Here is a 23735-nt window from a genome sequence, read left to right as displayed (position 1 = left end):
AGTAAAAATGAAAAAAGGATACATTTGGCAGGGAATCAAGACTATGTCAACTTTCTCTCCTGCATCTGTCCTTCCTCTGTCTCTTCCTTCTTTTCCCTCTCTCTCTCTCTTTCCCTTCATCCTTCCTTCCTCCCTCCTCACCTTCCTTCCTTCCTTCCTTCCTTCCTTCCCCTCCCTTTCACCAGAGTTACTTTAAAAGTCCCCACCACCATGAATGTTCCCTGGAGGAGGTCACCAGGGGGCGCTGTGGGTCTTCTCAGAGGAGCATGGCTGAAACCAACTCAAATGGTTCTAATGGAAAGGGCCCTGTGCCCACATTCATGGCCTGAGTTAGACCTGACTGACAGCAGGTGCTTCCCCTCAAGGGACAGACTGAAAGTTCACACAACCATTGCATTCTGCTTACAGAAAACCTAAGAACTGTCCCGAGACCCAGAATTGGATGGTGTTGTGTGATCACATTTGCATAATGCCCCACCAAACACACCCCTCACCCAGGGAGCTGAGGAGCAGATAAAGGGACATCCAGAGAGCAGTCCCAGCCTGAGGTCAGGGCATTTGGAAAGTGTCCACCATGGCCTGGACTCCTCTCCTCCTGCTCCCCCTCCTCACCCTCTGCCCAGGTCTGTGGATGCTTCAGATACCAGCCTTTGGAGGGATCCCTCTGCCTTTACTCTTCATTCCTGACATGTGTCCTTTCTCATTACAGGGTCCAGGTCTCAGGCTGTAGTGAGTCAGGAGCCCTCACTGACTGTGTCCCCAGGAGGGACAGTCACTCTCACCTGTGGCTCCAGCACTGGCGCTGTCACCAGCAGTAACTATCCATACTGGATCCAGCAGAAATCTGGCCAAGTCCCAGTGACTCTGATTTATGATACAAGCAATAAACACTCCTGGACCCCTGCCCGGTTCTCAGGCTCCATCGTCGGGGGCAAAGCTGCCCTGACCCTGTCTGGGGCCCAGCCTGAGGACGAGGCTGAGTACTACTGTGTTCTGTGGTACAGTGGCTGTCACCACACTGACACATGCAGGGGGGAAGTGAGACAAAAACCCAGGGCTTAGTGCACCCTCTGCTCCTCCCATCCCCCCATCTCCTGCTCACAGAGGCTGATCTAGTGAGTGTGGGCTCACAAGGCTTGTTTTCCATGGCCCTGGGGGTGCAACCTGATCCATCTTTCTAAGCCACCACTTGATTTAACCCACCGTTCCATGAAGACAAGGTTCTCTTTAAAACAAGAGCAAATGCCATCAACAATTTCATAGGTAATGGACAGGACAGCAAAGGAAAGGTCATTCCCATGAGGACACATGTGCACACACACAGTCAGGTCTGATTGTGGCTTGTCTGACATTTGACAACCAAGACACACGTCATAATCTGATGTAAAGAAGCAGAGGGAGCAGAGCTGCTAGGAAATGGAGCTGGAGCCGCTGTCCCAGACGAGGCTCCTTGTTCGTTTTCCTTCTCCGGCCTTTGTGGTGCTTGAGGGCAGGAATGCCTAAACTTTGTTCTGGGTCAAAGAAACTGCCTGTTCCAGACAACTGTTGGCAAAGCTAATAACAGGAGAGCAGACAGCCAGACTACAGGGCTCACAATTTGAGACGTTCTTTAGAACTGGCCCCCCTGTATTTATTTAAAGAATAACTTCACCTATTTTTATGCTACAAATTTATTTGTTGGCTCATTATCACCAATTGAAATACTTCTCTTCCATTCATGAAATTAATTCCCCCCATCTCTTGAAAATCACTGCCTTCACCCCATAACTTGACACAGGGTGGCTTTCTGCAGGAATGAACATATGCCCCAGGCCTACTATTACATCTTATCTCAAATAAATGCTTGTCAGCTCTCACATTCGCTTTTAATTGTCAGTTTAACATTAGTGATATTATACAGCTATGATTTATGAAGAGAAATGCCAGAGTGAAACATAATAAAAACATAACCCACATCTAGAGAAGGACATGTGTTTGGAGCATATGAACATATGGAACTAATTTCTGGTGCTCCTACCAAGTAGAGATCTTGACCAGGTGCTAAGTAAGTGGGCGGGGCATCGAGGATGTTAAGTGGAAGTAGAGGACAGTGAGCATCCTTATAGCTTAAGTCCAGCTCTACCAACTGAGCTGGTGGTTCTTGCCAAGCATGGTATCTTGCAATCCCACCTCCCTCAGGAATACAGGCCAATTGGATTCCTAGACTAGGAAGTTCTCCTGGGACTTATGTCTGAAGTTAGAGAATCTAAACAGAGCCAGCGATGACAGCAGGGGATGCAGGGGTGCCCTGCTCTGAGGTCTTTCAGAATTGCTCCTACCTTGCTGGACGGCCAAGGGGCACCCCCCAGTAGGTCTAAGCTGACAGCGTTTCTGGACGTGCAGTAGGGTGAAGGGTTGCTCGTGTCTCCTGTAAATACAGTAGTAGGAAGGGGGGTGGGTAGTCTGATCAGCATTAACCCCAAAAGGGGCCTGATGTAAGTTTCAGTTTAGCCACTAGGGTCCATGTGTGCTCGTTCACAGGCTACAGACGGGAGATGGGAGGGAGGAGATGGGATCTAGTGCTGACTTGACCCAAATACCGTGAATGAGATACTAAAGATTTCCCCTTAGTTATTGTAGAGAGGGTATGTATGAGAGATTTATCATCAGGGAGGGGCCCTACCACATGTGAAATATAAATGGTAAATATGCAAAGAATACAATAAAGCGAGGACCAATTCTAAAAGCAGACAGGGGAACCTGAGTGGTTCTGGAGAGTGTAGAGGGGAATGAACCTGTAGCCACCGGGAGTGGGACAGGGAGGTGGGAGGACTGGGGACATACTGTGTGCAGAGCATTGAGAAGGACATTGCCATTGAATTTGAGAGGCATGTGTATCTCTGCAGTCAGAAATGAGCCACAGGTGGGACCTCCATCGTGGAGTGAGGGACTGTACTGTGACTATACACAGTGGATCAGAATCACAGTATTGGGTGTATGGCATAGACATGAGGATACAGTCAGTGCCTTGCTGAGCTGCAGGGACCAGCTGGACTCTAAGGCCTTTAGGGAACATAGAGGTGTGTGTCTTGCCAACACCAGGGGGCGCTGTGGGACTTTGCTGTGGTCCCTGTACAGCTGCTTTGGGAGGAGTTTCAGGTTTCCTGCTGCTCAGTCCTGTTTCTGTCCCCTGAGTCTGTACCAGGATGTGCTAATGACTCCTTGAGCTCTGACATCTGCACACAGCAGAGTGTTCTCTTTCTCCTGAGATCACCCTTGAGGAACTTCGGGATTCCCATGCACAGGAGGGAGCCTGTTCCTTTAAGGCCCTGACTGTCAGGCTCAAAACCTTTAGCAGTACCCAGTTTAATAACAAAAGTCTGCATTATTTAAAGGTTTTTAAGAACATTTCAGTTTATTGGCATCTAGAGCCTATGAGGCCACCCTCAGTGTCATCAATTATCAAAAACACAAGGAAATTTCAAGAAAGCTCTGTTTTTTCTTCAAGGTCAACATTGGAGGCATTTTCACACAAGTTGGTTATGACTCAGTGTGGAATGAGGCCATTACATTGAAAAGGAGAAACAATATACACAAAGGAGATATTTACAGTAAAGGTGTAGTTTTCAATCTTTAGAATGAACATAATTTTAAGATTAGACTGAAAAAGGGTACAGGGAAGAACATCATAAATACATAATATAGGCAAAAGAGGAAAGAAAGAAGTATCCGAATGGCACTGAAGGGGACCCGAGGGGCTGGAATGGAAAGCAGGAGGACACTTTCTCTCTGGCAGTGTTGAGTGTAATGACAGAGAGGGACACAACCCGCCAGTACCTGGGCAGTGGGTGTGGGACTCAAACAGCAGTGTCTCCAACACACACCAACAACGTGATGTCATCGAATAAGTGTAAAACCCGTAGACTTTCTGTCAGTGAGAACCAGCAAGTGCAGTGAAGGTTTTGGGCCTTGAACTTGGATTAAGAAGTTTTTAATACATGGAATGGCATCGCACAAGCAGAAGAAGCAAGAGGACATGTCAAGAAAACCTGAACTACCTGGCAACATAAACACGGTGAATGCATCCTGCATGTAGCCGCCTGGAAGTCGTTGGTTATCTAGAGACAGTAATGTCTTAGTTCCAAACCCCATGGAGGAACCAACTCACCCTCCTGTTCTGGGTAGTGACATCCCAAAGGTCCCAGTGCCAAATCAGGTCGCCCTGCAAGAGTGTGGGGTGTGGTCCAGGGGCTGATGCCCTGGATCAGAGACCAGCAGGGGGCACTGTGGGGCTCATCCTGCCAAGACAAGATTAGGAAAAGGCCAAGGGAAATGGGATCAAAATGAGCCCGACTAAAGCAATTAATATCCAGCTCTCATTCAAATATACAGGGGACCGGTGTTAGTTACTTACTCAATTTATAACATAATGAAGATACCAGGCTATTGGGAACTGCCCTGCCCGATTTCAGAAGTTCTAATCCCTGGAGGCTAAGGCTGAGTAAAGGATCTTGGGACCATAAGCTTATTCCCCGTAAGCTTTTGTCACGTTGGGACCATTAAGGAGAAAAAACTTATCTCCCCGGCAGGGGCACCGCCTCTGCCCCCTTTCATATCACCCTCCTTGGCCCTGGGGGGATGACTGGTTAGCCATTGACGGGTAAGATTCCTCAAAAGAGGGAAGACCTAAGACAGGTATGGTCAGGAAGGGGCCCTCAGGGAAGGGCTTGGGGGTATAGAAAAAGGGGGTGATGGACCCTCATCCCTTGGCTTTGACATAGCCTGAGTCCTTTTTCTAGAGTCTGCAAGGAGTTCCCTAGTATCTTGCCTGTGAGGGTCTGAAACAATGCCAGAGATGGGTGTAGCCCTGTGCTGGAAAGGGCTAGTTCCTCCGGTAGATCAGGACTAAGAAAGAATGCCTAAAATGCTATGAAACCTACTTTGCTAATACCCTCAATTTAAATGATATGGGTCCAGGTATAGAAGGAGTTTCCCCAAAGGTTTTGGCCCATTAGCTGTCTGACCCTGACTCAAAATAAGCCCTCCTAGTTCTTTGAATATTATCTATGGCTTAATCATTACTGCCTGACAATGATTGATGAACTTTACGTAGATGTGCTGTATTTCTGTGCAAATAAACCCAATAAAAGCTCATTGAGGAACAAGTTCCTGGTCCTTCTCCTTTGAGAGATGGGTTGCCTTTCCTCCCCAAGCAGATGATGCCTCGGTAGGCTTATTCTCATTCACAGCTGAGGGGAGGACTCAGGCAAAGCCCCCCACACAAGATAATAGGTAAAAATTATCAAAATTATTGTATAAAAATATACTTATTTTGGTATATTAAAATATACCAAAATTATATGTATAAAAATTATACATATATAATTGGTCAAAATTATATGTATAAAAATATACTTATTGTCTGATGAAAAAAGGAAAGACATTTAAAGAATGTATATATTTTGTGCCTTGGAGAAATAGTGATTCATTACTAACAAGGAAGGAATCATAGTAAAAAATAAAAGAGTCTTGAAAATAGGTCTTACCCCACCATGGAACAGTCACTGGGCCTGATCTCGCTCCAGGGGAGATGACAGGAGTGAAAGCAGTGCGGTGGGGACCACGGACCAGCTGAGGAACACGTGGACCAACTCACCATGAGGAGTTTGAGTAGGACATGAAAGTGTCCTGGAGTGACAGGGACTCCCCCATAAGGGGGCACCGGAACCACCCCTAAGAGAGCAGGTCAATGAATAGGGCTGTGGGGAGGCAGGGTTTGTCTGTGATGGGCCTCAGCCTGCAAGTCACACAATGGTGTGTCTGGGTCTGGGCACCAGGGGGCACTCAGGGGCTGTTCCTGAAGGTCTGGGGTAATCGGAATTGGGACATGTGACTTGGCACTGCCTTGTTCCCTCTGCTCAGGGCAGACAGCTGTGACTTTGCCACGCCCTGGGCCACAACCAGGCTTACCCCTACCCTCCCTGAAAGCCCCAGGCACAGGTACCTGCTAGAGGGCCCAAGGATGGATCAGAAATTGGGAGGATCTTATTTGCATGAGTGGGCCCTCCCTTTTCCAGAGTATGAAGAGGGGAAGGGAGAGGTTTGGGGGAGGCTCTGCTTCAGCTCTAGGGTCACAGAAGGCAGGACTCAGGGATGGACTCCACCATGGTCTGGTCCCCTCTCCTGCTCACCCTCCTGGCTCACTGCACAGGTGACTGGATAAGGGGACAGGGGAAGAGACCTGGGGAGAACACTTGGGGGTCTTCTTCCTGCTCCTGTCTCTGGACCCAGAATCACCATCTCTGTGTGTTTCCCTCCTCCAGGGTCCTGGGCCCAGGCTGTGCTGACTCAGCCACCCTCAGTGTCTGGGAACCCAGGACAGAGGGTCACCATCTCCTGCACTGGAAGCAGCTCCAACATCGGGGATGGTTACAGTGTGTACTGGTACCAACAGTTCCCAGGAAAACCCCCTAAAACCATCATCTATAGTACTAGCAGCAGACCCTCGGGGGTCCCGGACCGGTTTTCTGGCTCCAGGTCTGGCAGCGTCGGCACCCTGACCATCACTGGGCTCCAGGCTGAGGATGAGGCTGACTATTATTGCTCAACATGGGACAAGACTCTCAGTGCTCCCACAGTGCTGCAGCGCCATGGGGAAGTGAGACAAAAACCTGCTGTCCCCTGCAGTGTGCTTCCCTGGTGCAGTCCCCGCTGTTCTGAGAAGATACCTGCTTTCTCAGTTTGGTTGGCCTGAACTCAGGTCTGAGACCCACCACAGGGGACTGTGACAGGAACATCTATCTGTCCATACTTGGAACACTGCCTCTGAGGCCTGTCAGTGGCAGCAACACAGTGTGGAGTTTTCTCAAATGAGGGGAAGTTCCTGTGTGTCAGGGAAAGGCTGTGCAGGGAACATAGTCTGTGATGGGTCAGGAAGAACCAGGGACACGGAACCCGGCTTCGTCTGTGTCAGTGCACGTCAGGAAGTCCCAGTGTGTGTGCTGTCACCAACATATCCCCACTCAGCCTCTGCTGTCCCCATCACTTTGGTGGCTTCCACCCTGTGTGGCCCACGATCCATTTTCAGGATCAGCTCTGGCAGCTCAGACTCCTGGACCCTCACTGGGCTGAGAGCTGAGGACAAGGCTGCCTCTCACAGCCACCCTGTGCCAGCGGCCTCCGTGCTCACACAGAGCTGCAGCCTGTGGGGCCTGAGACCAGGAGAAGCTCGTTCTCATCTGCTGGAAGGGGACGTCCAAGCATCTGCCACTCAGGACATCTGTGGCTTCTGCTTCTGGTGCTGCCACCCTGGGCCAGGGTCCTCCAGGGCAGCCCCTGGGGAGTGGATGTGCCTCCTCCCCCTGCTGCCCTCACAGCACCTCACTGCAGCCCGTTCCTAGACAGCAGGTCTCCAGCAGAACAGGAAGTCAGCTCCCCATCAGCTGGGGACACAGAGTGGCTCTGCACTGAAGCCCAGGGGCTGAAATGCGGTACAATCTGTCCTCATTTCAGACCCAAACTCTGGGAGGGCATCGTGAGCCTCTATCATTGAACACTGACCTCTTTCCTGCATGTTCCAGAGCTGCCACCCTCTCACTGGCCCTCACTGTGATCCCCTGTCCCCGTAGCTCCCAAGGGGAGGCCTCTGTCTTGGCTACACTGGCCCCTCAGCTCCTCAGACTGTGGCCGACCTTTGGGGCTGGGAATGACTCCATGCCTGTTCCCATCAGTGCTATGATCCAACCATGGATGCATTCTTGTATAATTGAATTTTTCATACTTCCCGTGTGATGCTGAATGACGATGCAGGTGAGGCCACATTGGCCAGTTCCCGATCTGTGTGGGACTGTCCACCTCCCGCCTCAGTAGCTGAGAGCTGAGTGTGGACTCAGTGATCTCTGTGAGGAGGGAGTGTGAGTGCCCACACTGCAAATGTGCCTGCAGTTTACACTGTGTTTTCATGAGAAATTTATTAATACTTTGTTCGAAGGCTTCTTGTGAATCTATTGAGGCGTTCTGACTTTACTCTTTGGTCTGTTAATATGACGTGCTCTGTGAAAGGATCGATCAATTGAAATGTAAGATGGATATTGTAATCAATCAAATGAGATAATGGTGTGTCCACTTACTGGCCTGATGTTGGATCTGCATTAATATTTATTTTAGAACATTTGGATCAATATGTCATGTTATTGTCTGTAATTTACCCTTTTCTGCATTTTTTCTGTTTGGTGCAGGTATCACTGTTAGACATGCCTTCTCAGAGCCACGAAAGCTTCCACTTTTCCAGGGTTTGGGAAAATGTCTATGTAACAAACACTTTTGAATGATCCAGTTCTAAGGTATTTTGTGTTGGTTGCAAATGTATCTATATCTTAAAATTTTTTGTGCAGAACACTTCCATTGTAATACGTTCTGTATTTTCTAAGGAAAATAAACTTTTCACTCAATTGTTGAAACTGATTTTTATCTTCGTGGGAAAATATATATGGTATCTCTTTTAATATATTTTTCATTTTCATGTTATCCTCATTTCATTTAAATTTTCTACATTATCAATTTTTACTAAAAGTTAGTAGATGTTCTAATCTGCCATTTGAAAGTGAATTCCATGTGCCACTTACAACTACTGCTGGTGATGTCTCCTTCATCTACACTTGAGTTTATTATGATGGGGAGATGTTGTTTCTTATGTGTCTTTTCCATTTTCTTTGTACATGGGAGAATTCTCAATTTCTTACTCTTGATTGTTTTTCTCTTTATCATATGGTAAATAGTCTGCCAATGTTTTAACAAATAAGTATGACGAGACTTAAAAAATCTACAAACTAATGGAATCTCACTGTAGCCTAAATCTGAGAGCTTTTTCTCCACTGACTCTCATGTCAACCTGAAGGTCAGTGACACTCAGACGACCCCCTACAGTGAAGTCTTATGGTTCAGGGACTCCACTGGGGCCCCAAGGAGGACCCCTGCCCCATTCAGGGTCACAATAGAGACAGCATCAGGGATAGCCTGAGCAATACCACTGTTGGATATGAAATATAATACTGACAGTGACCCTCAGAGATGGAAGCTGAGAGGGAAAATATGAAGAAACCATCTCTGTGTGGACAGAAATGTAAAGACCTTGTCATCCATCAGTTCCCAGAGCCTCCTAAGCTGCAAAGACCACAGTGGGTACCATGAGGTTCATCCTCTATTTTAGTCCTTGCCTGTATGAAGGGGCTGAGAAAATTCTAGAAAGAGTTGGTCTTTGTGAGATGGGACTTGGATATTTCGGACCCTAGCAGAATTACGTTGTTGTTGCCATCTTCTTGCCCCCTGCCTCTGGGATGCAGCTTACAACAAGGCCCCATCTGCTAAATGCAGAATCTTCTACTCTGAAGGCTCTGTTCTAGCAGCCGGTGGTTCCTTCCTCCTGTTAGTCTTCATCAATGAGAAAGGCCCATCTAGACATCTGCCTGGGGCCTGTGTGTTATCCACACAGTGTTCACTGTACTGCAGCCCTGCATCACTGAAGCAGCAGAACTACCTCCTGTGGGGTCATCCCCTTTCATAAAACGCACACACCGTACCAGTCCAGGATAAAGGGCCTCTGAGACCGCAGGCTCTGTCTCCTTGGGAACCTCCAACACAGGATCGTCCTCCCTCAAGTGACCAAACTGCTTTGGATTCTCCTTGGAGGACACAGTGTTTTGTTCAAACAGCAGCGAGAGGATTCATGATCTTTGTAAGCAGGGAGCACCTGCCTGAGATAAACGGGAAAGATCCCTCTGGGTGTCTGGAGGAGGGAGGGCCTCAGGGAACTGGGTTTCCTGGTCCTAAGTAACCGTTACTGAAAGGCCCGTGGGTCCACAAGTGTGGGGACCTCAGCCCCATTCGCACAGTGAAGCAGAGCTGCAAACGGGGCCCAGAAGGAAGGGGGACTCTCTGCACTGCACTGCGCAGACACGCAGCACGTCTGCAAATGCAGCGCAATCTCGTACTTAGCTGGTTAATAAACTGACTCAGCAAGTAAGAAAGTACAGGAAATTTTTGTTTGAAATATAAGCAACTTTTAAGACGCCTTAGACAAAATTTTGATAAGAAACATGTGACACAGATAAAGAGAACATTGCAAACTTAAGCATATGAAGTCAATTTCTAAAACAAAGAGGCATTTTATATTCTTCACTGGGGAAGTCCGGAAAAGCCATTATGTTTTACTTTTTACTAAATTAAATCAGATCTCTATAAAAACTGTACATGCATCCCATGAATTAAAATGTTTGCTGCCTGGCTCTCCTTTGAACACATCACTGAACGTTTTCCTGGGAAACTACTTTTCTATGCCATTTCCTGGAGCAGCCCCTGTGAGCCCTTCAAACTGGATCAGCTGTCCATCATCTGGAACGTTGGACAGGAAGCTCACTGTGCATGTGCTGGGCCACATCTTCACCGGGGGTGAAACCAAATTCCCCGTATCCTGAGGGCACCTCTGCAATGACAGTGATCAAGAGCTGAGCTAGAGGCCTTGGAAGCCTCCCAGGCCTTCCACGGGGCTCCTCCTACCCATTTTACTCTCAGCTTCCACATCAGCTAAGCCCTGTGTCTCCCCATACCTGTACCCCTGGGACAGGAGGTTCACCTCCAGGGTGAACTGCAGTCAGAGGGTGCCCCACACTCCACATCCTGCCAGCCTGGAACTGGGGTGTGAACGTGACCAAAGCGCCAGGCTCTGGTCCCCCTCAGGCTGCATTTGTGGTGGATGGGTGTAGGCCTGGCCCACGTGGACTCCTCACCCTCCACACACAGAACACAGAGGGGACAGAGGGCTGCCCAGGTGGAATCCGAGTGCTGGTCTAGCTGGAACTGGACCCCCTGAGCCTCTCTGGGTCATCTTTGAGTCCCTTGGGAAAGGACCAGAGGCGTCCTGGCTGACAACCATTACAAAGCATAAGGACGCTGTCATTGTGTGATTTCCTGAGGCCGGTGCCTCCCACACTGGGGACAAAGCAAGTGAACGTGTTGTTTCTGGAGCATCTGCAACCCAGTGAGCTGAGGAGACGCTCCTCTAGAGTGTGGCTGCCCGGTCACCAGGGTCCCAAGTTCAGTTTTGCTCCATCACCAGGAAGTGAGATTCCCTGCTTCAGTTCCCCACCTGTGCTTGCTCCTAGAATAAAAGTTCCCCAAGGGTCCCACTGGGCTACTGANAGGGGGAGGGCAAGAATAATATGGGAAATGTAGAATCTAAAGAACTTGTGACCCATGGTCATAAACTAAAGGGGGGAGTGGTTGGGGAGGGGGTGTGCAGGGTGGAGGGGAATGAAGGGGGGAATAGAACAACTGTAATGCTATAATCCACAAAATATATTTTAACAATCCTGTGAAATCTGCTTTGTTTAGAATGCTCTCATTTAAATAATAATGGTCCAAGAAAGAAGTTGGTTCCTCAAAGTTTCATGGCTTCTTAGCTATCTGACTCTGACTGAGAATAAGCCCTCATAGTTCTTTGAATGACATCTATTGTTCCATCCTTACCTGTATTATTGTGCAAAACCAATAAAAGCCCCTTGAGCAGGGAGCTCTTGGCCCTTCCCCTTTGAGGGATTGGCCACCTTTCCAACCAAGCAGATCATGTCTTCGTAGTGTTTACTTTCATCCCTGGCGGATGTGTGGGAAACATTGCTCCCAGAAATGCACCCTAACACAAAATCATAAATTCACTTAAATTGTTAAGAGATTTGTGTGTGTGTGTGTGATTATGTGTCTCAAGGTATTTAATATGCAGCCCAAGACAACTCCACTTCTTCCAGCATTGCCCAGAGATGCCAAAATGTCAGACACCCCTGCCTAGGGTCTGCCACAGTCCCCTCCTTTACGTGTCACAGGCACATCCTTTATGTGTCACAGGCACCTCCCTTATCTGTCCCAAGCATGATGGGTCGATCATGGGAACAGGGTGAGTTTTTGTCCAGTTCCCCATGGGGCTGGAGCACAGTAATTGTTACTATATTGGAGCACTGGAGCACTGTATTGTTACTACAGTGATTGTTACTATAGTTTAATGTTGAACAGTAATAATCACCCTCGTCCTCGGGCTGCAGGCCTATGATGGTCAGAGTGGCCATGTGTCTGGACCTGCTTCCTGAGAACCGATCTGGGATCCCTGAGGGCTGAGTACTGCTGAGTATCACAGTTTTGGGGGTGGCACCAGGAACCTGTCAGTACCAGTCTGCACCATAGCTGCCAACATTGTTGCTGTTTCCAGTGCAGGTTGGGGTGACCTTCTGTCCCACAGATGCTGACACCAAGGCTTCCTGGGTCAGCATAGACTGCACCCAGGACACTGGAACAGAAGAGTGGAGACACAGAGACATGAGATTGCTGTGATTTCTCACAGTGTGTTCTCAGTCAGAGAGAAAAAAGGTGACCCAGGTGTGTCCCATAGTCACTACTCTGGCATCCCCCAGTCAGTCACCTGAGCAGTAAGCAAGGATGAGAGGGGTCCAGGCCATGGTGGAGGTGCCTACATTCTGCTTCTGAGCACAGGAGGGAGAGAAGGGCACAAAGTCTCTTATCTTCTCCCCTCCTGGGTGGGCAGAGAGGATCCTTCATGCAAATTGTTTACTCCTCCCGGGTCCCTGGGGATAAAGCTGGTGAAAGCTGGGAGGGGGTGGGGCTGCAGGAGTCTCACAGGGAGAGGAGGTCCTGAGAGGTCACAGCTGCTGGTCCCTATGAGCACAGAGCAGAGGACACTGGGCTCAGGTCCCGGTTTCCCAGCTGAGATCCCTCTCAAACCCTCAGGCATGGGCCCACAGCGCCCTCTGCTGTTTCAGAATCCAGACTCACTTAGGATTAGGATGGAGAGGCAGGCGCTTAGCAGAGAGAGAGTGAGGCTAGGAGTTCAGTCCTAACTGGCACACCACCCACCCACACTGGAATGGGGCTCCTCATACTCTACAGATCCTCACTGTGCTACAGGTGTCCCAAGCCTCACTCTTCTTCTAAAGACATGACCTCCTCTGCATGAGGTCTTTCTCCTACGCCTCCTACCACTTAGATAATTATGTTGTTGGGACCATATAGGTGCCTGAGTCCTCAACTAAATGTGTCCTCCACTCAGAGAACACATGGGCTGAGGACATGAAGACCCCTTCACACCCTCTATTCAGGGCCTAGGGTGACTGGCTCTTCTCTCTCTCCTCATACTTTATTTCCCACATGTCATCCTGTTACTGAACAGAGGTCCAAGAGGGGGGGCAATATTTGGGCCACCCAGGGATGCCAAAAACTGCTACAGAAAACACCCCCACCCCCAGACGGTACACTAATACCTACTGGGCTTGTCTGTGTGCCGCCAATGGGAATGACATCTCTCAATGTCAGATATTTGTGAAAAGGAAAGGAAAGATTTATTTAAAGCTATACAGACTTAACCTAGTGACCCTATATCCCCATAAAAATATCAAAGTCCTTTAGGATAACCACAGATGCCCACTGTGCTTCCTCCTCCCCCTGCCCTAATCCGGGGAACCGTAACTCAGGAAAAGAAGCCCATGTCATATTTCCAGGCCACTGGCACCGTCAGCTGTATTGCTGACCAGGCAGGACCTCCAGTTAATCCAAAGTCATGCGGCACCTTCTCACGGTCCATTGGCAAGCGTTCTTTGTACCCATTTTTCCAGTCAAAGTCTCTCCTGCTTCCCAGGTCATACAGCCAAAGACAGCACCCCAAAGCCATGTGGGCCTCTTCTACCAAAGCTAGAGGGAGTCCATACTCCACCAAAAGTGCGTGTCTTTCTTCTTCACCTGGCTGCAGGGGTCCCCATTCTGGCAAAACTGGGTGGCTCTCTCTTCACCTGGCCAAGAGGGGATCCTTACTCTGCTGAAACAGCATGCCTCTCCCTCCAATGGCTGCCGTGTCTGTGTTTGAATCCCCGAGCCAGTCCTCCTTTGCAGCCCCATTTCTGACTCCTCCTACAATCGGTTACACCTGCCAGGACTCCCATAGCCTCCCAGCTTTACTGGGCTGCCATTCTGAGTCTGGGCAGGTGTGGCCCCATGGTGTAGAGCTAATCAACTCCAAGCTCTCACACAGGTGCTGTAACTGGGCGGGGGTACCAGCCCCAAGTTACATCCTGGGTAGAAGGCACCCCTGTCTCCATGGCTCAAAGCATGGCCATAGCTATTTAATGTATCTATGAAACCAGTTAAAGGTTATAGATATGTTAAATGAAAATTCCTGAGGTTAGCTGTGAAACTGTTGCCATGCAAAACAATTCTCAATGGCCCTGCTCCATTTGTCCCTTCCCCCATCTGACATTTTGGGGGGGGGTGAGGACATCTTAATATTTCCTGGACACCCTGAGCACCCCATCCCAAATCCTTTTCTGGGGCCCCCTCTTGGCTGTGCCTTGTTACATTCTCAGTACCATAAAACTCCTCAATTGTCCCATTGTCACCTACAATGGTGCATGGGTCCACCAGTAACAAGTCACAGGAGATGTCTCCAGGAAGAGTCCAGATCATTTAGAAGTGAGATTGGGTTTCTTCTTGCTCGCCCACTGACAGCATTCACATGAGATGGTAATAGCACTTCCCTCCCAGGATGCAGCCAGGACCCCACAGCCCCTGAGTGGTCCACCAGGGTAAATGGGCACCTCCCACCATGGGTGGCGAGCAGCAGAATGGGGTTGTATCTTTGAGGATGTGCAGAAGCATTGAAGTTGTTACAAGAGTGTTCAAGATGATAACACCAATGTCCCCAGGGGCCCAGCTGAAGCCTCTCTCACTGCCCACAATGCCTATTTGTTCACTCAACACACCTTCTGCGGTCCCTACTGTGTGAGAGACTTGTATTGCACTCATGTACAAAATATCAACACAGTTGTTTCCCTTGTGTCTTTACCTAATCAATGTCTGTGGCAATAATGCTATTAATATAAATTGTATATATTTTAATATACAAACATGTATACATTTTTCTGTCCAGTCTTGTCCACTCTCACTTACTAACTTCACAGGTGAATACCATACTCCTGTGAAGCTTCAGTGCTTCCCTCTGAGTAAGTCGCAGAAAACACCACCTCACGGGATAGCACAAGGACCACGCAGAAACCAAAGGGTGCCCGTGACCATGAGGGTTTCTTGTTGGCTTATTGTAGCACTGATTGTCTGGAGCATGATGAGGTTTACTTGTGGCTCTGTAATTTATGTTACTTCCCCCAAAAGTAAGTCAGTGAATAAAAAACAAGACAAAACATATACATTCACTGTGCTTAAACCATGATTCACACATGTTTGTCCGTTTTGCATGTCTTGCATATGACCATGCTCATCCAACCACGTCCCAGTCAGGAACATGGAGCCGTCCTAGACCCATCCACACCTCGCACTGAACAGCCCGGCAAGACCCTAGGCCTGCATTTTCCCCAAGGAAACCATCTGGAACCTTCTCTACTGTCTTCATCTTCACGGTACTCACCTAGATCTGGCCACTGTCCTCTCCTCCAGGATGGCACAGACAGGCCCTCACCTGCCTCCCTGCCCTGCTCACTGTGTTCTCCCATCAGCTGGAAATGGAGTGAGCAGACACCCATGTGTGCATGCCACTCCCACTGATGGTCCTTCAGTGACTATGCTTTTCCTTCTCAGCAGAAGTCATCACAGCAGTCAAGCCCCTGCCTGCCACTCCAGCTCTCCTGCCGCTTCCTAAGGAGCCCAAAGCAACTTTCCCCTTTCATTTGCATGACTGATACCTCCCTCTTTGTGTTCTTACCTCTTATTACAACATTGTGTCCCTCACAGGTACCTCTTTCTCACTCCTACTCATTCTGAAAACCCCAGATTGGACACCAGTCCTACTGATTGAGTGTTTCTGGCCCAGTGCCCCACCCACCTTCCACCCCAAACCTACACAAGCACCATCACACATATCTGCTGGCATTTCACTTAAGTTTTCCTCATAGCAAATCTTCTGTGGCCAGGAAGAAGCAGATACAGAACTGTAAGTACACATTTGGTATATTTTTTGGTTTTGGTTGTAATTAAGAAGAGATTTAAAAGTCCTTCAGGTAAAAAATTATTTTTATCACATCCCTGGAGTACCCACGTGTGTTTCCCAGATTGAAGAATTCAGACCCTCCTCCCCTTAGGGCAGCCCAACAGCGCCCCCTGCAGGATCCTCATTACCATCTCTCTAGATCTTATGGTCCCCCTGAGGAATGAAGTACTAGATCCATGATTTGGACTGTTTTACTCATCACTCTGGATCTCACTGATTAGGGGCCCTGGAATAGTTGTTCACACAGGAAAGAGAAGAGGCTGTTCTGTCTTCTCCAAGATGCACCTGTGGGATGCCTGCAAAACTTGGACTTTCTGAATCTTAGATTTCACAACGATGTCAAGTTATTTCAACAGAATACCTCTCTTGACCTGACGGAGAGGTTAAAGCTTAAAACAAAAGGAGGTGGATCCTAAACGTGCACCCAGACCCTGGCTCATAGAGGCTCAGAGTGGCCCCTGTGATGGGCTGTGGATCCACCTGACAGGGGGTGTGACTCCCTGGACCCCACCCCATCCTTCTTCTAAGACTCTCTCCTTCCTTGGGCTTTGCCTGTTGGTACCTGTGACGAGGTCATGTTTTTTAAATCACTGACTACCCTTTCAATGTGTATGTCACTCAGAGTGGCAACCAGTGAAAAGCCACTCTGAGGGTGGTGTTGAGGTTTTGGTCAAGATCTGCTACACCTACTTCACCCCCACGTACCCCTGGGATCCCCTGAACCATTCACTGCTCCAGCTGGGAGAACTGAGGCAGGCAGGAGAGTGTTTTGTCACCATCTTAATAAATTTAAAACCCTAAAGGTGTTTCTAATCATTCAGAGCAATAAAGAGCTCAAATCTACTCTCTACCCAGTGTCTCCCAGCATTACTAAGGGGGCAGAACTCTGTGATACTGGACACAAGCTCATCACTACATGATTCATGTCAGTTGCTGCCAACACAGTGTCTCCGAGACAAGCAAGAAAAGCTCATCTGGTCCAAGCTTCCCAAGTTCTGAATCCAGATGGGTGATCATCCTCATTTGGCCCCACCTGCAAATGCAAACTGCCCAGTGTCCTGCGGTGTCCCCCCATCAGGCTTCATTGGGGACATTGGTCTCAGCCCTCTGACCTTGAAATTTCCTGGGTGACAGGTGTGTTCCTTTTGTTCTAATGAGGTGACTCTGGGTGGGTTCCTGGGGGAGGCCTGCTCACTCATAGACAGAGGCACAATTTGAAGCCTGGAATTTTCAGACATGCCACCCATTTCCTTGAGGAGGGAGAAGAGCTTAGGTGGAGGCAGCAAACTAATTGAAACCACGGGAGGGACCCGGGAGCCTTGGAGTTATACCAAAGGCCAGAAACAAAACCAAAGGACATCATGCTTGTGATTGTCACCTGAAGTGCGAGTAGTCCCATGGGAGAAGCCGTCACTGTGGAACTGACAGAGTCTCCAGGCAGTTGTGTGAGAGCTGAGTTGTGTGGTGGGACATCCAGCTGATGTCACAGAGAATTGTTGTTGCGAAGAAAAATCTCCCACACATTTCATGCCCAGAAATGTCAGGAGTGAAGGGTTTTGTGTGAATATAAAAGAAGACACAACAGTGGGGAAAAACTGTGATTTTTTTCTTAAAAATATTAATTTTGTTAAGATTTACGTCAACACTGTGGAGACAATTAGTCGAGATTTGTCACCCCTCCAGCATGAGTGATCCGGGAAGGCCCTGTGCTCTCACTCATGACTGTGCTGCTCCTTCCCCTTCCACAGACATTCTCATGCAGAGGAGCCCACCTTACAGAGGCCTCCATAGAAGCTTCAATGGGGCTCAGAGTCATAACCGCTGGGCCCAGGGGTTTCTGTCTCACTTCCTCGTCATCTGAGCCACAGTGACCAACTGAAGCTGCTCCCACTGCCATAATCTATAGAACAGTAATAGTCGGCCTCGTCCTCAGGCTGGGCCCCTGTGATGGTGAGGGCGGCTTTGTTCCCAGAGATGGACCTGGAGAAGCGCTCAGGGACCCCTGAGAGGCGGTTGTTTGTGTCATAGATGAGCATGCGGGGGGCCTTGCCTGGATTTGCTGGAACCAGTTAGGGTAGTTACCAGTAGTGACTGACCCAGAGCTAAGGCCACAGGTGATTGTGACTGTCCCTCCTGGAGACACTGACAGTGAAGGCTCCTGGGTCACTACAGTCTGAGAATCCACACCTAAAACCAACAGCAGAGAGACAGGAATGGTGATAGGAGAAAAAGGTGAACCTCAGATCTGGCTTTTATTTGCCCTCCACCCATAAAAGACAGAGCCCCTTCCTCCAACCTGAGCTATAAGCCAGGAGCCCAAACAGAAGCACTGTCCAGGCCATGGTGGGGATGCTCACAGGAAGATGCCTCCTCAGGCTCTTGGGCTGGAGGGTGGTGTCCTTGGGGCCTTTTCATGTCTCCTAGAACCATTAGGAGAAGGTGTGTCATGCAAATCAACTTTCTCTCATCCTATTCCTGTGTCACCCTCATGTCCCCTGAGGGTCATCTTGAAATAGGCAGATGCTGGTACCTCAGGCAGACCCTCTTCCTCCTAATCAGCCTCACCACGATTCCAGTGGCCTCATTCCTGACTCTGTGCTCCGGGGGGATTGGCCAAGGGCTGAGCCATGAGGTGGGGGGGCTCCCCTCTTGGCCCCAGAGATCCAGTTCCTCCACCCTGTGTACATCCCTTCCCCCAGAGAAGACAATTCCCCGCTTGTCTTCTCTAGAGGACTGTAGCAGTCACCCCTCCCTCCACAAGTGAGATGCCTGGGAAGTCTCAGTCCCATGTGTGGCATGCAAAGGGACAGGGTTCTCCCAGGGACAAAATCTTACAACCTGTCCCCAGTCGCACCCGGAGGCCCAGGCTTTGGGGTGCCCACGGACAGCCTCACTACTGGCCTCGGGACAGCAGGTCTCCTTTACTATAAGAAGCCGTAACTGTGTGTCCCTTCAAAGTACCCACAGGTTTGAGAAGGGAGGTCACGGTGCCACCACGAAGATGTGAGATTTCTGAGGCATCAGCTACAGCAAAGTAGGAGGCTGTGTGTGGTTATCAGAGACGGGAACGCTGTGTGTGAGCCCGTCGGAGTGCACGTGATAGAGGATTTAAATCTACCTTTCCCTTCATGTCCTGCTGGGGAGCCCAGGGAGCAGGGAGAGGGGAGAAGAAGTTGGGAGTCAGGGGATGGAGCAGGGAGACCTGATGGGTTTTCCTCAGCGTGTGAGATAAAACTGCATCTTGGCATCCATTTTGGAATTGCTAGTGTATTTTCTGTTTATTAAAATATTATACATATCTGCTAGTGTGTAAAATTAGGTCATTTTATACGTACCAAATTTTGAGATGAGGGGAAAGTATGGACACAGAAGAAAAAGGATTAGAAAGCTGAAGCACAAACAACACCAGTTTCCATGAGTCAGTATAAAATAAAGAAAAAGGAGAAATAACAAAGCAGTAACACGGAAACAGCAGACCTGACGTCAGACAAGGCCTAACTCCCTGACTATGTTTTCCATCAGGAACAAGCTGTGGTCGCATTAGGAGCAGGGTCCCTGAAGTGTCACTGGTATGGATGTCTCAGGCTCCTCTAGGCCCCAAGGGTCACATAGAGGTTTGCCATGTGACTTACCTGGGAGGGATTTTGAACCTGAACAATACCTGTAGAATTAGGAAATGGTGAAAGCCTTGATTTTAGAGACAAAACTAGGGCCCCAGGACACCCTGACACACAGGAAAAAGAGACAGAGCAGCACCCCCTGTTGGTCCTGAGGGACACAGCCTGACTCAGGGAGGAGCTTTCTCTGGGTGGTGCTTTCGCCTNACAGCAGACCTGACGTCAGACAAGGCCTAACTCCCTGACTATGTTTTCCATCAGGAACAAGCTGTGGTCGCATTAGGAGCAGGGTCCCTGAAGTGTCACTGGTATGGATGTCTCAGGCTCCTCTAGGCCCCAAGGGTCACATAGAGGTTTGCCGTGTGACTTACCTGGGAGGGATTTTGAACCTGAACAATACCTGTAGAATTAGGAAATAGTGAAAGCCTTGATTTTGGAGACACAACTAGAGCCCCAGGACACCCTGACACACAGGAAAAAGAGACAGAGCAGCGCCCCCTGTTGGTCCTGAGGGACACAGCCTGACTCAGGGAGGAGCTTTCTCTGGGTGGTGCTTTCGCCTCTGAGATGCCCTGCTGCAGGCTCACCTGGGCCTCTCCACGTCTGCTCTCCCCCACATTACAGGTTCGTCATCATCCAGAGACTGCACACACACCCTGACCTCAGCCCAAATCCTTCCTGTTGGACAAGACAAGGTTTGTGCATCTGACATGGATTCTTCTTGCTCACATGCTGCGTCATGTGTGCAAATATCAGTTATGGTTTGAAATGAGATTGGCTTCTAATTTTCCAATTTGATACAGTTCTGTTGGGTCAGGGTCCTCTGATTCGCTACAATGAGATAATTAACTTAGGCTGCTCGACCTCATTTCAACATATATATTTAAACATGATTAAACAAAAACTTAGGCGTGGTGGAAGGGAGAGCCAACAGCCTCTGACCTCGGGTGCAGGAAGGAGGGTTAGAAGATGCCGGAACTATACATGACGACCACCTGTGCCAGATGACAGAAGCAGAAGGTGGTGCTAATGCCCACACCTTTCACTCCTCCGCTTTCCTCAGGACAAAACTCTGTGTTCAGTGAGTGAGGAGGGGAAGGGAGGAATCTGGACCATTTGGGGGAAGCCCAGGAACTCTGTTGGCTGAGGCCTAATCGTTGGCATTGAGCAAATCCCTCCTGAGGCATCTCCTGTCCTGTGTACAAGGAGCACTGTAGGTCATGTTTAATTGTGCAAACATATTTTTGTGTTTGTGATTGTTTATCTATCTGTGAATCAGGCCTGGACAATTGAATTCATGAAAGTAGGAGGGTGAATATAAGGCAAGTGTGTGAGTCAGAGCTGAGTGCTCATGTGGTTTTGGGGATCAGGTGCAGGACAGTCACACTTCAGTGAGGACACTTTCTGCCCAAGTGTGCAAGAGCCAGTAGGGTCTTTCCCATCCTGCCTGGCCCAGAGCCCTGAGCAATCAGGCCCAATCCACCAGCGCCCCCTACAGGTCTGAGAACGCACATCATCCAGCTCATTTCACAGCCCCAGCTCTCCTGGGAAGGATCTGATGTTTGCAGTTGGGTCTTTCTGATGTCACCACTCAGGTCAGTAGAATGATCAGTTTGGCTGAGTGTAGTTTGGGGCCGCGATGTTAATTTTTCTAGGTCACTAATGACCTCCATACAGCACCATGAAGTACAAGGTTACCAGATATTAAAGGTCATTGAGTTTGCTTCTTCCTTGCCCCTGAGTTCGTTAGCAATACATAACCACCTTGTGACAAGCTCCAGGGTTAAGGTTCCCCAGAGAACACTGTTAGTTCATGTCTGGTATTAATTCGACTTGGCTGACTCTCTCTGGTGGATACATTTGGTTGCTGTAGCTGTTGTAAGGGTGCCTGTTAGGTTCACCATCCCACACTGCACGTGCCTTAGCTTTTGATCTGTGTCTTTGCCATCAGGGTAGAACATTGTCTGACACAAAAGGTCTTTTGTTGTTGATTACTCTGTGTGTTCTCATTTACTCTTGAATTTATTCTGGAAATACAAACGTACAGTGGTGAGTAAAAGTAGGCTTACAGTAGTAATGTGAATGCATAATACAATAGATAATAAATAGTAATACAAGACTAAAGTGTGTTTTGCATGCTCACACCTGCAAGCCTACTGTTGTCCACTGTGTGTGTGCGTGTGTGTGTGTGTGTGTGTGTGTTTGTGAGTCCTCAGAGTTTCCTTCTTCATGTGTGACCTGGAAAACTCTTAAGGCCTGTTTTTTTCTAATCTGTATTAGCCCAGATAAAGTTCATTTTTGAGAGCTCAGCAGGGTTTTTCTTTTTCCTTATCCTCACCCAAGCATATGCACACTGATCCCAGAGAGAGAGGAGGAAGAGAGAAAGAGAGAGAGAGAGAGAGAGAAAGAGAGAGAGAAAGAGAGAGAGAGAAACCTCAGTGTGAGAGAGAAATACCCATTGGTTGCCCCATCCCATTGTGTCCGATTGGGCTTAAACCCCAAACTTAAGTATATGCCATGACCAGGAATAGAACCCCCGACATTTTGGTGCACAGGACAGTGCTCCTACCAACTGAGCCACCAGGCCACGGTGACTGGAGCATTCTTAGGCATAGGTTCTGGAAATACAAAATGAATTGAATCACATGGAGTCAAGTTCAACTACAACAGGGTGAGCCACTCATCCTTTTTTATGCTGGATAAGCCTGGTTTCATTAATGAAAGTCTCATATTAGTTTTCATGTTTATGCAAGGTCTAGGGTCCCCTAAATTAAACTTAAAGTTGAATTTGACACATTTACTGTATTAGAAAAGATTTATGCACAGAAAGTGATAAATAGCCTTAAGTTGTGTGAATTATAATATTTTAAATCCTATTCAATTACCGTAGGTCTTACATTAAGAATAATATTATGTGGCCATTCCAGTATATTTTGGTATACAGTTCCAGAAACATTAAATAGCTTATGATTGTATTTAAAATGATTTCATTAAACTAATGATACAGTTATAACCATGTATTATGATGAAAATTCCAGAAACAATTGCAAAAATGACTGAATCTACCTAAATTCTAAAAAGTGGACAAGTGATAAGAAGTGAGCTTTCTCAAAAGCTTGGTAATATCTATATTTCCTACATTTTCTTTAATAACATTGCACTGATTAAAAATTCCATGTGGTGTAAAATACACTATAGTCATTTACAAAATGATGATTCCATCCCTTTTTTCTTAGCTGACAAAATTCATAGTTTGGACATATCTTTGTGGTGAAAATGTGTTTGACTTCGGTCTGCTCAAGTTCTCTGCGTTCCTAAGTATTGTAAATACCTGGGCTCTGGTTTATCTGGAAAAGCTTCTCCTACGTCATTCACTGTGATTTCCTCCTCTTTAGTGCTACAAGGCATACACATCATTAAAGAGTCCCTCCTGTCCCCTCTGTCCCATCGGGACTGTCTAGAGCGCTGAAGCATAGGATCATGGGAGCCTCAAACCCTGAGATTGTTCTTAGACCAGGCTGGGCCAGGGTAGGTTTACGTCCCAGTTCCTCATCTGAATCTGTCACTGTGCCGAGCACCGCTGTACACCATCCAGCAGTAGTACTCGGCCTCGTCCTCGAGCTGGGCCCCGGAGAGGGTCAGGGCCCCTTTGCCCCCAATAATGGAGCCAGAGAACCGGGCTGGGGTCCACCTGTTTTTCTTGTCTATGTCATAAATCAGTGTTGTGGGGACTTGTCCAGACTTCTGCTGGAACCAGGATGGGTAGTGATCATTGGTGACTGCTCCCGTGTTGTGGCCGCAGGTGAGAGTGATTGTCCCTCCTGGGGTCACTGTCAGGAAGGGCTCCTGAGTCACCACAGCCTGAGAGCTGGACCCTGAAATGAAAACAGACACATCAGGAATGAGAAAGGAAGGCAGAAGGTCCCTTCCAAAGCTGGTCTCTGAAATGTCCACGAACCTGGGCAGAGAGTGAGGAGGAGCAGGAGGAGCAGGAGAGGACTCCCGGTCATGGTGCAAATGTGTCCAGGACACTCTGGCCACACAGCTGACATTGGACACTCTGGTGTCTCTTTTATCTCCCTCAGCTCCCT

General features: G+C 48.5%; 1 pseudogene and 3 gene segments (V, D, J or C); 2 read left to right on the top strand and 2 right to left on the bottom strand.

Moving 5' to 3' along the window:
* Positions 1-513: 513 nt before the first annotated feature.
* On the top strand, positions 514-1143 carry LOC118997235 (immunoglobulin lambda variable 7-46-like). The segment is given in 2 exon segments: positions 514-623; positions 710-1143. Coding segments are annotated over 2 exon segments (402 nt in total).
* A 4935-nt stretch (positions 1144-6078) lies between these two features.
* LOC118997227 (immunoglobulin lambda variable 1-40-like) lies at positions 6079-6733 on the top strand. The segment is given in 2 exon segments: positions 6079-6190; positions 6303-6733. Coding segments are annotated over 2 exon segments (489 nt in total).
* Positions 6734-17880: 11147 nt separating this feature from the next.
* On the bottom strand, positions 17881-18424 carry LOC118997226 (immunoglobulin lambda variable 8-61-like; annotated as a pseudogene).
* A 4442-nt stretch (positions 18425-22866) lies between these two features.
* Positions 22867-23719, bottom strand: LOC118997232 (immunoglobulin lambda variable 7-46-like). The segment is given in 2 exon segments: positions 22867-23519; positions 23603-23719. Coding segments are annotated over 2 exon segments (420 nt in total).
* Positions 23720-23735: the final 16 nt, after the last annotated feature.

The sequence above is a fragment of the Sturnira hondurensis genome, unplaced genomic scaffold (genome assembly GCF_014824575.4).
Source record: "Sturnira hondurensis isolate 20B ecotype Veracruz unplaced genomic scaffold, ASM1482457v3 Scaffold0012754, whole genome shotgun sequence".
Taxonomy (NCBI): Eukaryota; Metazoa; Chordata; class Mammalia; order Chiroptera; family Phyllostomidae; genus Sturnira; species Sturnira hondurensis.
Note: the sequence above shows the minus strand (reverse complement) of the source record. Positions and strands in the feature narration are given on the sequence as shown.